Genomic DNA, 12,193 nt, shown 5'->3' on the forward strand with positions numbered 1-12,193 from the left:
ATGGAGCAATCGTGGCAAGGCAAACCCTGCCCGGCCTCCCCTCGCCTCTCAACCCCCCTCCTCCTTTGGGCGAGGGGCTGTCCCAAGCCGGCTTCCCCTTCCTTTCGGCGGTGAGTGACAGAGATCGCAGCCAGTGCCTGCCCTGCGGAGGGGGGACTAACCCCAGCCTCTCCGGCGCAGCCCGGGAACCAACCTGGCGGCCACCTCCAGGGCAGGGCAAGGCGAGGCGAGGCGAGGAGGGCAGGCGCGGCGGGCGAGGCGACGGGCAGGGCCGGGAGCCGGCCGAGGGCGCGATGGGCGCCGCGGGACTCGAGGCGGAGCTGCAGCCGCCGCCGCCGCCGCCCCCGCGGGAGCCCTGAAAGAGGAGCCGCGCTGGATGCTGCCGCCCCGGCCCAGGTAGTTCAGCCGGGCCCGGGGCGCGCCAGGACGCGCGGGGAGGAGGGCGCCCTGATGCGGCAGGCAGGCAGGCAGGCAGGCGGAGAGCGAACAAAGGGGGAGCGGGGAGCGCGCGAGTGGGAGCCCGGACTCCGGGGTTCCTTCCAGGAAGAGCGGGCCGGGGGGCTCGCAGGAGGCTGGAGCCCGGACGTCCTGGCGGGGGGTGGTCAGCGCCAGGACTCCTTGGGAAGGAGGAGGAGGAGGTCGGAGGAGGTCCTGCTGCTGCTGCTGCTGCTGGGATCCGTTAGGTCCCGTGTTAGGACTCCTGGGTTCCCTTGAGAAGGGGGTCTTGGGGATGAAGAGTCGGAATGATTCCGTTAGGGAAGCGGGAGGGGGCTTGGAGGCAGGACTCCTGGGTTCTCTTAGGAAGAGGAGCCAGGACTTGCTGCTGGAGGTGGGAAGTCGGTTAGGCTCAGGACTCCTGGGTTCCCTCATGGAACCCTTCTCTAGAAAGGAAAAGGTCTGGATTTGCCTTGCGTGAGCCAGGACTCCTGGGTTCTTTGGAGGAAGAGGGATAAAGTAGGAGTCTAGTATGCTGCAGCTAAGAGTCCTGGCTTCTCAGAGAAGGGAGAGGCTGGCTTTCCTGGAACAACAGCTGGAGAAGTCTGGGAGTCAGGACTCCTGGGTTCCCTGGGAGAGAAACAAGTCGAGCCTCCTGTCTGCTGGACAGCAGCAGTGAAATGGGGAAACAGCCGAGAAAAGAGGATGGATGCAAGTCAGTTCTATGTGAGAGAAGTGAGGTCTGGTTGGTTGGTTGGTTAGCTGGCTGGCTGGTAGAGCAGCCCTTTTACTATATTTTTTGTAAACCACCCAGAGAGCTTAGGCTATTGGGCAGTATAAAAATGCAATAAATAAATAGATAAATATTTTAGGGGAAGTGTTGGGGAGGATTTCTCTGCATCCTCCAGTGTTTTAGGGCAATGCTGTACATGCTCGAATCGATACTAGAGAAAGTGCATGAGAGCACTCATAACTGCTCCCTGCGTGTGGACTGTGCCACTTCTCCATCAGTGGATAGAGATAAGTGTGTTGTGTGTGGGTACACCCCACCCTTCTCCCGTTACACTGCAGCTCACAGCAATATCTACATGAAATAGATTGGCAGTAGATTAGCGTTCCTCAACCTGCTGCCCTCCAGATGTGATGGAGTACAACTCCTAGTGTCCCCATCTGGAGGATGACCAAAGTATTTCTTCGGGCATTTGATGCTGCAAGTTGTGGGTGGTTTAGGGACCTATACTTAGATGCCTTTAAAGGAGAACTTAGAAGGGGAAATCATGGATAGAAAAATCATGGCCATGGAGTCTAAATGGGACCTCCAACTTCAGAAGCAATATACCATTGACTTGCAGGGGAAGTCTGTTCCTATTGGCACTTTGGCCAATGTGAGAAGCTGGATGCTGGAAGAGATGGACCTTTGCTCTGGCCCAGCGGAGCTCTTATGTTCTATCCATGCAAACAAGCCCAGCCACATAGTTTTTTTGGGCAGCCATAAGCCAGCACCTCATCCTGCAGGTATGTGGCCCAGAAATGCCCACCGTCCAAGTGCTTTCCCCATCACCACCACTGCCCCAGCATCCTTTGCAACTTTGCAAGGGATTCTGGCATGTGATTCTCAGATTCCGAGGTACCGCATTCCTGTTGAACAAACCCTGCCACCTATATACATAGGTGTCAGTCAGCTCACAGGGATCGGCACACTGACTTGGGACCATGCATTGAGGCATTCAGTGCAGGATGGGCAAAAGGTGGTACTACTTTGCACAGCACATGATTTAACTTCTGTCATTTGCTGGCAAAAGAGGTGGTGGTGATGGCCGCTGGCTTAGATGAAGACTGGAAGTTCTTACTCTATGCCCTGCATGTGAAGCCTTAGAGGAGGTGTGGGCAACTTTCAGGGGCCATTCCTGCCCCCGACCCCCTGGAACCCACTGGGGCTGCCCTGCTGCACTGTCAAATTTGCCACTGAAATTTGGCAGCGGCACAACCACAAAAAAGGGTCAGATTGTCCCTTTTTTTGCTGCTGGACCGCCCAAACGTTGGTGGCAAACTGCAGCTTGGTTTCTTTAATTGCTAAAAAAATAATCAGAAAAATCGGCACTGTTGGGAGAAAAATTGGCAGTGGGGGGTGCTGCCCAACCTGCATTCGATCCAGCAGGTTCCGTTTTGTTCCCTTCTGTCCAGTGAATATATTTACATTCCACTCTATATATTCATGCTGTCTACTGAGAATTCTTGGTGTAAACTTTCACCAGATCTTCAGGTGGTAATTTGATCCAAACAACCACTCAGTGCTGGCTCCAGGCTTTTAAGAGCACTTGGGCAAAACACCCTCAATGAGCTCCAACCATCCTTGAGTCTCCAATCTCCCTGCCATTGTCACCGGCTGCTGTTACTTCACATAGACTTTCTCGTTCACCATCTTGTATTTATTTATTTATTACATTTATATACTGCCCCATAGCCGAAGCTTTTCTTGGCCTGAGCAAGAGATGGGTGAACAACCAGGTTGCCATGGTGAAGAGGAGGAGCAACCCCAGGGGGCTCCTGACAGTGGGCCTCTGTTGGGGTGTGGACCCTTGGGAGGTGCCCACCTTTGATGCCAGCCCTGCTACCACTGACCAGGTGTGAACCCAGCAGCAGGAGGAGTGTAGACAGCTGTCAAGTGGAGGTAATGCTTTGGGATGGATCCGTTTCTTATGAACATAATTCTTAATGGTGTTTGTTTTTTCTTTTACTTTCGGTATCAGAGGGGACCCTTCTTTCTCAGCCTTCCCTTCATTGATTGTAGGAGACGTTTCTGGGCCGGCCACCTTGTCCTGTCGGTCCGTTTCACACCCCATCGGGTTCGGTGAGACTGTGCGCTGCATCAAGGGCCTCTTTTCGATTGATTCGAACCTCCGTAGGTGATTCTGCCTTTTGTCGGCAGGCCGGTTGGACAGCCCACAATTTCTTTCCTCTAAGGGGGGGGGGACAAAATGGCCGCCACGCAAGAAGTGCCTCCGCCAGCGTTGGGCCTCCATTTTTTGTACCCTTTGGAAGAAACGATGGCACCAAGGGTGAAGATGGAGGAGCCTGGACCGCCGTGCCCTGAAGCAGGGTGGGAATGGGACGCCGCGGGGAAAGCCCCCCTTGTTGTCCAGGCAGGTACGATTAGCGACCTGCTGAGGTGGGCTACCCCTCCCCAGGTGAGGAGTGAACCGATACCACAGCTGTGGGAGGTTCAGTGCCAGGAGATGGTACAGACCCTGCGGACGCCGGCGGAAGTAGTGCAAGCCCCTGTGCCCGTACCACCCCCGCCCCCTGCCTGGGGCAACCTCCAACTCCCCGAACTTGCGCCCGTGGACGACATTGAGGCCTACCTATCGTCCTTTGAGCGGGCGGCGGAAACTTGCCAGTGGCCGAGAGGGGAGTGGATGAGCCGCCTCATGCCGGCCCTCAGCGCGAAAGCCCAGCCCCCTCATAACGGCCTGGATGCCCGGGGCAGCCGGAGCGACCACCGAAAGTCCAAATCTTCAAGCCTGCGGGGGGAGGCCGGCGCCAGCGTGGAGATGCAGCGCCAGCGGTTCCGGCAGTTCCGTTACCAGGACTCGGAAGGCCCGCGGGAGGCTTGCCGGAGGCTCCGGGAACTGTGCCGTCGTTGGCTGAAGCCGGAGAGTCGCACGAAGGAGCAAATCTTGGAGCTGCTGATCCTGGAGCAGTTCCTGACCATCTTGCCCCAGGACGTCCAGAGCTGGGTGTGGGAACGAGGCCCAGAGACGTGTGCCCAGGCGGTGGCCTTGGTGGAAGGATACCATATGGGGCGTCGAGAGGCAGGGATGTGGGAGCAACAGGTGAGGGGGTCCTTCATCCTGGCAACTCTAACACATGGGTGGGGTGGAGGATGACATGGGGACGGGGGACTCCAGCCACAGACTCCTTGGCATCCTTCCCCAGCAGAGCCTCCATCGGAGCCTTTCTGCACAAATGCACCTGGAAATGTACACAATGCTTCACAAATATAAAAACAGCAGAGTCTCTGCCCCAAAGCACTTACAGTCTAAAAGACAGTTTAAAAGGGAAAGGTGAAGGCAAGAACAAAGTTAGAAGAATGTACGGGTAAATTTGTTTGATGCCAGCCTTCCCGAACTTGGTGCCCTCCAGATGTTTTAGACTACAATTCCCAGCATACCTGACTGTTGGCTAGGGCTGATGGGAATTGAAATCCAAAACATCTAGAGGGCACCAGTTTGGGAAGGCTGATACATAAGATTGCCTTGTCAGGCGCAGGGTGAGGGATAGAGAATATGACAAAGGCTTGTAAAATTATCCATGACTTAGAAGGTTCATCCATTGAAACTGGACATAGGAAGCTGCCGTTCTTAGTCAGACCCTTGGTCCATCTATCCCAGTATTACCGACACTGACTGGCAGCAATCTCCAAGGTTTCAGGTAGGATTTTTTCCTAGCCCTAGCTGGAGATACCGGGGATCAAACCTAAGACCTGCATGCCAAGTGGATGCTCTACTACTGAGCCACATCCCCTTTGATAATAGGTTCAGGAGAGTCTCACAGAAGTATCGCTTCACCTAATATCATAACTCACTTGTGGAACTCACTGCCACAAGATATGCCAATGGCCACCTTCTTAGATGATTATAAAAGGGGCTTAGAGAAATCCACGGAGGATAGTTCTATCAATAGCTAAGATGACTAATTTAATTTAATTAATTACATATATGCTGTACCTTTATTATATTTATTTATTTATTTATTTAGAATATTTATATACCGCTCCTCATTGAAAAAATTTCGGAGCGGTGTACAAGGTAAAATGAAAATAAAAACAGAATAAAACAGTTAAAACAAAATTTAAAAAGAAGCAAAAAAACCCCAACAACACAGAAATCCAAGGCTGCATGTTAAAGAAAGGCTTCTTGGAATAAAGATGTTTTCAGGAGGCGCTGAAAGGAGTACAAGGTCGGAGCCTGCCTGACCTCCAGAGGCAGGGAATTCCACAGGAGGGGGGCCACCACGCTGAAGGGTCTTCCCCTGGTGGATTCCAATCGGAGGATGGATCTAGGTGGAACCACCAGGAGCAGGCCCTCGGATGACCTCAGTGACCGGGCAGGTTGATAAGGGAGAAGGCGCTCTCTCAGGTCCCAAGTTGTTTAGGGCTTTGTACACAAGTACAAGAACCTTAAACCTGGCCCGGTAGCGAATAGGCAGCCAGTGCAGTTCCCTCAGCAGAGGAGTTACATGCTGGAAAGGGGCAGCTCCAGACAACAGCCAAGCTGCAGCATTCTGCACTAGCTCCAACTTCTGGAGCAACTTCAAGGGCAGCCCCACATAGAGCGCATTGCAGTAATCCAATCTTGAGGTTACCAATGCCTGTACCACCGTGGACCCCAAGGCAATGTACACAACCCTTCTCCATTGTATCCTCACAACAACCCTGTGAGATAGGTTAGGCTGAGCTCAGTGACTAGTCCAAAGTCACCCAGTGAGCTTCCATGGCCGAGTGGGGACTAGAACCCAGATCTCCTGAGTCCCAGTCCAACGCTCTAACCACTACACAACACTGGCTCATTCCATCTCTGGCGTTAGTATGCTGCTGAATATTAGATGCTGGGGAAGCCCTGGATGCCATAGCCTACTTGTAGAAGCACCCGGTTGGCCAGTGTGGAAAGCAAGTTGCTGGACAAGAAGGAATCATAGAATCATAGAATAGCAGAGTTGGAAGGGGCCTACAAGGCCATCTAGTCCAACCCCCTGCTCAATGCAGGAATCCACCCTCAATGCAGGAATCCACCCAGACTTTGGGTCCGGTCTCTGTACGTTCGTATGAATGAGTACTGCAAAAGCTTTTTTGGAACCATGGGATGTCTCTTCAGCCCAGCCAGTGGGCTGCCCTCCTTTGGCCGAAGGGCTTTGAAAGGAAACCTTGTGCTTCTTAGAAGCTCCTGTCTTCCAAGTAACACCCTGTTGTCCCTCGTTGCCAGGTTACCGTGCGGGTCAAAGTCGAGCAGGTAAGCCCACAACAGATGCTTTTGCCCGGAGTGCCGTGGGAGCCTTCAGCTCCACTCCTGCCCCATCCAGAGTGCATATCGTTGGCAGAAGGGACACTAAACCAGCCTGCCCCAGGCCCTGCTCTCAAGATGCCTTGCATCCCCAAACAAGAACCCAGAGGCCTTCAGGAAACAGGTAAGAAGCAGAAGAAAAGCTTCTGATTTGATTGCAATAAAAAGACGTGGTTTTTTCCTCCTCTCTCCCCATTCTTTGCCCTTGTGTGTCACATCTTTTTAGACTGCGGGCCTGTGGGAAGGGACTATCTTGTTTTACTGATTATGCTAGGGTGATCATATAGAAAGGAAGACAGGGCTCCCGGATCTTTAACAGTTGTATAGAAAAGGGAATTTCAGCAGGTGCCACTTGTCTGCATGAAGCACCTGGTGAAATTTATTTATTTATTTACTTATTGCATTTCTATACCACGCAATAGCTGAAACTCTCTGGGCGGTTTACAATTACAAAAATTAAAACCATGGAGACAATTCAAAGTATAAAGCACAACCCGGATAAAACCGAGCAGCAGTGCAGAGGTTAATACAGATTTAAAATATAGATTTTAAATATATTTAAAAAGAGCTCCGGCTATTGGGTGGTATAGAAATGTAATAAATAAATAAATAAATAGATTTGTATCTGGTCAAGAGGGCAGGGCTCCTGCAGCTTTAACTGTTGTGATAAAGAAGGAATTTCACCAGATGCTACATGCATACAATTGGTACCTGCTGAAATTCCCTTTTCTGTACCACTGTTAAAGATACAGGAGCCCAGTCCTCCTTTCTGTATGGTCAGTCTAAATATAAACTGTTCCAGGAACATTGTTGATACTTTAAATAAACTTTGTGAGGCTGTAGGGAAGTAGGAGGTTCTGGGGATGTTTTCTTGCTCCAGGGAACTGTGGGAAAAATCAGTGATCATTTCCTTGAGCATGTTTTGCAAGCCATTTATCCATCACATTGGTCTTATTTTAAGGCTGAGCTAAATTCATGGGGAGGTGTGTGTGTGTGGGGGGGGTGAATCCCTTTCTGAAGACCAGGGAGCACAAATGTTCAAGTGGGAGGGAGGATACTTTATTTTACTTGCAATTCGATGAGGTGATACAAGAGTTTCTCACCTTTTTAAAAAAACAGTTTTAAAAAGGTCAAGCCATGGATTAAATCCTAAACATCATGAAACAACCCAGGGGCATTGATTGAAATCGGAAATGGCTCATGCACTCCACACATCAGTGGCAATTCCTGGGTTAAACAACCCAGGAATTGCCACAGTGATGTGCGAACCAAGTCATAGCCTTGTTCCCAGGAGCATTCCTGGAGGAAAAAGATGGCTGCCTCCATTGGCTTTCAAAGTGTGAAAAAAATAAAAATAAAACCTACCTTTGGATCGTCTCATCTAAATATAAGTAGAATAAACTACTCCCTATGCAGAAGTCATTCAACTTCCCTCCCAGCCGCCCAAAATCTCCCCCATCCTACTTTCACAAGGGATTGCAGTCTGGTGAAGCTGGAGGAGGGAATATAGCTCAGCCTATCTTATTTATTTATTTACTTATTTATTTATTTAAGGCATTTTAGTCCCACTCTTTATCCAAAAAAGCTCTCAGTGAAGCTTACTTAAGATCAATTAAAACAAGACTGTCCCTGTCTAAAAGACAGCACAAAAGGCTAAAGTGATGAGGTGGGAAGAAGAAAACAAGCAAACTTGGGTACCAATTCTTAAAATTACATAGTGGTTCTTCTCATGACCAGCTGAAAAGGAAGAGATCCAGTCTTGAAATGATAGGTAGTAACCCAAAACTGGGTCAAGCCCTGACTTCAGATGGGTCATACCAGCACCAGCATCACTGTTTTCTTGTTTGCTTGTTCACATTTGAAAGAAAAGATGGAGAGCTAGAATAAAAGAGAAAGAGAAAACTCGACCGAGAGAGGGAAAGAGAAGAAAAAAGATGGACATGTGTGGTGAATTTTTTTTAAAAAAAAGTGGTTGTGGTTAAAGGTGGGTCCTGAAGAGACAAGACTGCAGGCATCAGCACTGTTTATTATATTTCTTATTTGCCTTTCTCTTAGCACATAGACCCAAGGCAGGCTACAGACACATAAATGGCTTTTAAATGGCAATTGCACAAATGGCTTTTAAAAAGTAAATTGCAGGTGTGTGGGGTGTGTGTGATTTAGATGGAGAGTCAGACATTGAGGTGCTTTAACCCTTTGCAAAAGCAGGTACAAGGGGGCGGCAATCCAGATCACACTCCACACACAGACGTACAGACCTGCAGTTTACTTTTTAAAAGCCATGCACACAATTGGCAATCGCTTGAACAGAGTCTCGTTTAGATTGGCCCTCAGATCTGATTTCTAGAGGCCCAAAGGTAGGGTGACCATATGAAAAGGAGGACAGGGCTCCTGTATCTTTAACAGTAATGTAGGAAAGGGAATTTCAGCAGGTGTCAGTTGAAGAGGGTGAAATTCCCTCTTCATCACAACAGTTAAAGCTACACTAGCTATAGTAGAGTGGCCAGATACAAAGGAAGGCAGGGCTTCTGCAGCTTTAACTGTTGTGATGAAGAGGGAATTTCACCCTCTTCAACTGACACCTGCTGAAATTCCCTTTCCTACATTACTGTTAAAGATACAGGAGCCCTGTCCTCCTTTTCATATGGTCACCCTAAGCTGCAAGGCGTTGCCCTGGCTTACTTAGAGAGCAGAGATTGTACTGATGACGCTACAAAGTGCTTGCTTTTCTCTCTCCTCAGCAGGTGCCCTGATGTCCAATGGGATCCGAGAAGAGAACCCCCTGCAGGGGAGTCCTATGGAAGTGGGAATTCCATCGGGGAATTCCCAGGAGAATGGGTTGGCTGAGAATCGCGGGGAGCGAGGGAGTCAGCAGGGCGAGGAGAGATGCGGCCAGACAGGAGAGAACCCAGGCCCGCGCCCTAGTCCCATCCGAGTCCCTCACCCGGCAGGGAAGCCCCTCCACCGGTGCTCGGAATGTGGGAAAACGTTTAGCCGCAACTCGCACCTGCTCACCCACCAGAGGATCCATACAGGGGAAAAACCCCACCAGTGCCCGCAGTGCGGCAAGCGTTTCGGTCATACCTCCCAGCTGACTCGGCATCAGAGGACCCACGCCTCGGAGAGACCCTTCCGGTGCGTTCAGTGCAGCCGCAGCTTTTACCAGAGCTCCGAGCTGACCCGGCACCGGGTGTCCCATGCGAGGGATCGCCCGTACGGGTGCAGCCAATGCGGAAAGAAGTTCCGCTGGAGTTCCGATCTGATCCGGCACCAGATCACCCACACAGGAGAGAGACCATATAAGTGCCCTGAGTGTGGGAAGAAGTTCGGCCAGAACTCGCACCTGGTTCGACATCGCAGAACCCACACGACTTAGCCGAGAACTTCCCCGATGGAAGGAAATCCATGTTTCTCGGGCGCCCAGAGTTCGCCGGGGGCTGAAGTGTGGACCTGAACTCGCCGCCAAGCTCAGCGGTGCTGTAACGGGCCAGATTACTGATGTCCTTCCAGCCGAACATCTTCAGAGGGTAGTTTAGTTAGAATGAATCGTATTTGCGTGCAAAGCAGGATGGACAGTTCCAGATCTCATTTTTATGTTCCACCTGGAGATTTACAGCACAACCAGACTGAGTACCAGGCGTCTCTTGGACTGACTTCTTGAACAACACTGAACCGATAACATTGTGGTGGCACCAGTTGGATCTCTCTCTCTCTCTCTCTTTCTCTCTCTTTAATAGAAAAGGAGCTAGATCTACTAGTCATCTAGACAGGTTTATTGTTACATAACACAGCCTGTATTCCTCACCCTGAGACCATATCTTTGTAGTGAAACAAAAGCAATGTATTTTTTAGTGAAGATGACCTGTCTGTATTGGTGGGGGAAAGGGTGGCGGCGGCCTTCAGAACAATGGGAGATCCCTTTTGGGGGAAGCTGCTTTGGTGCTTTTGAAGGTTGGGGGCGGGACTATGGCTTTGATAAACAGGAGAGTTGTCAACATAGGGTTGCACTGATATGGGAATACACAAAGTGGGGTAGGGGATGGGGGGCAGCAGCATCAGGAATCCGGATATTTGGGGCCCACTGATGTTCGGAGAACAGGAACTCGCATTACACATCCGCACTAGGGATTGCCAACTAGCATCCAAGGGGTCTGATTCAGCCCCACAGGCTTTTCATTTCACTGGCGTTGCCACCTTCCCTCTGCTGTCTACACAGCTCGGCCCTGTTCTCCCGTGGGATCCAAGACATTAGCAAAGGACTTTTTACTGACGTGAAATGTAGGACTTCTCGGAGTAGTTTCCTGGTGCACCTCAGCTGTTTGTTCCCCTGCACCAGCCAAGACACTGGCAGCTGAAGTGCATAGGGCGAGAGAGCGCCAAAGACTCTCTTGCTGGGGAAGAAGTGACTGAAGAGGCCTTTGCTGGTGGGAATGAGCAAGTGGCCAGAATCCAACGTTGCTGGCCCTTCAGCTTTTTCTCAGCACAGCTGCATTGGAAATTCTGTGCCAATCAGGGATTTGTGCCTATGAAGGGTCTCAACGTTTTAGAGGGAGAAAGGAGAAGCTCCCAAAGATCTCTGCCTAAAAATATTTGAGGAGTTCTTGCCACCTGCGTGCTGCAAAAAAAACACCTCTCTACAGGCAAAACCACGATGCCCATGTTACTAGTCCATCAGGGTCATCCGAATACCAAGTGCAGATGAGAGACAAGTGCTAGGTTTGGGGAGTCAGTAGTGCCAGACTCAGGACAAGGTGATGATTTTTAATTACGGCTAGTCTCTCTTCCTCTTTCTACCCTCACCTCCCTGAACATCTCATTTTGTCACTACAACTCATAGACCGCTATTGCTTTGTCCACGTCCCTTTACCCATCTGGCTAATAACTCTAAGCTAGCCTTCCCCAACCTATCTGGTGCCCTCCAGATATGTTGGGATGATGACTCCCATTGCCATTGGCTAAACTGACTTAGGATGATGGGAGTTGTCCTACACATCCGGAGGGCATCAGGTTGGTGTTCATCCATGCAGTGTATGAAGATTTTACCACAGAGTGGAAATTTCCGACTGGCCAGTTTCCCAGTGCTCTAATGCTGCAGTTTATAGAACAGGGTTTGTGCAGAAGATGGATCCCCAACGTTGGGGACTTCAAGTCCCAGAATCCCCTGCCAGCATCTCCAGTAATCAGGAATGCTGGGAATTGGAGTCCAAAACATCTGGAGATTCAGCCCTCTTCCATAGAGCATATCTGACCTTTCTTTGGCCTAGGAGGGGATGTGAGTACTTTATGTCAGACTTCTGCAATCTGATTCCCACCAATGGCCATGCTGGCTGGGAATTATGGGAGTTGTAGTCCAAGACACCTCGAAAGCAACAGACTGGGGAAGGTATGAAGCTGTCAGCCAGGAATTTAATCTGGGGTGCAGAATTCAGCATTCTTAGCTTTTATTTTTGAAGGGAAAATAGCATGCCTGCAGCTAAGCCTTAAGGCCACAAAGCATCAAGTGTTTTGGGAGGATGGGAGCCTGGGCAACCTTCCTAGAGGTGAAGAGATGTGCACAGCTCTTTAACCCTTTCCAAGTACAAGCACAGCTGAATAATTTCTGCAATCCCCCCCATATATGCAAATATGTTTGATTTGCACAATCCGTACAGGGCCCAGGGTTAATTTTCTCTTGATGCAGAATTGATATTAGGTCGGCG

The 12,193-nt window shown here is 50.4% G+C and overlaps 1 protein-coding gene across 2 annotated transcripts; it reads left to right on the forward strand.

The window, feature by feature from the left end:
• Positions 1 to 269: 269 nt before the first annotated feature.
• On the forward strand, positions 270 to 11,976 carry LOC134406386 (zinc finger protein 500-like). Of its 2 annotated transcripts, none has more exons than XM_063137783.1 (4): positions 270 to 396; positions 3,186 to 4,268; positions 6,417 to 6,618; positions 9,236 to 11,976. In XM_063137783.1, the coding sequence occupies exons 2-4, from the start codon at positions 3,414 to 3,416 to the stop codon at positions 9,868 to 9,870; spliced, it is 1,692 nt and encodes a 563-aa protein (XP_062993853.1). In that variant the 5' UTR covers positions 270 to 396; positions 3,186 to 3,413; the 3' UTR covers positions 9,871 to 11,976. The 2 variants fall into 2 exon arrangements, with proteins under 2 accessions (XP_062993853.1, XP_062993854.1); XM_063137784.1 differs by having other exon boundaries at positions 9,239 to 11,976.
• The last annotated feature ends 217 nt before the right edge of the window (positions 11,977 to 12,193 follow it).

Source organism: Elgaria multicarinata, chromosome 11, assembly GCF_023053635.1.
Source record: "Elgaria multicarinata webbii isolate HBS135686 ecotype San Diego chromosome 11, rElgMul1.1.pri, whole genome shotgun sequence".
Classification (NCBI taxonomy): domain Eukaryota; kingdom Metazoa; phylum Chordata; class Lepidosauria; order Squamata; family Anguidae; genus Elgaria; species Elgaria multicarinata.

What these genes read in the sequence shown, in the direction of transcription:
- LOC134406386 (XM_063137783.1), top strand. Translation starts at nt 3,414, where the DNA reads ATGGCCGCCACGCAAGAAGTGCCTCCGCCAGCGTTGGGCCTCCATTTT. An exon ending in CAGGGATGTGGGAGCAACAG is followed by an intron (nt 4,269 to 6,416) that starts GTGAGGGGGTCC and finishes CCTCGTTGCCAG; the next exon opens with GTTACCGTGCGGGTCAAAGT. An exon ending in CAGAGGCCTTCAGGAAACAG is followed by an intron (nt 6,619 to 9,235) that starts GTAAGAAGCAGA and finishes CTCTCTCCTCAG; the next exon opens with CAGGTGCCCTGATGTCCAAT.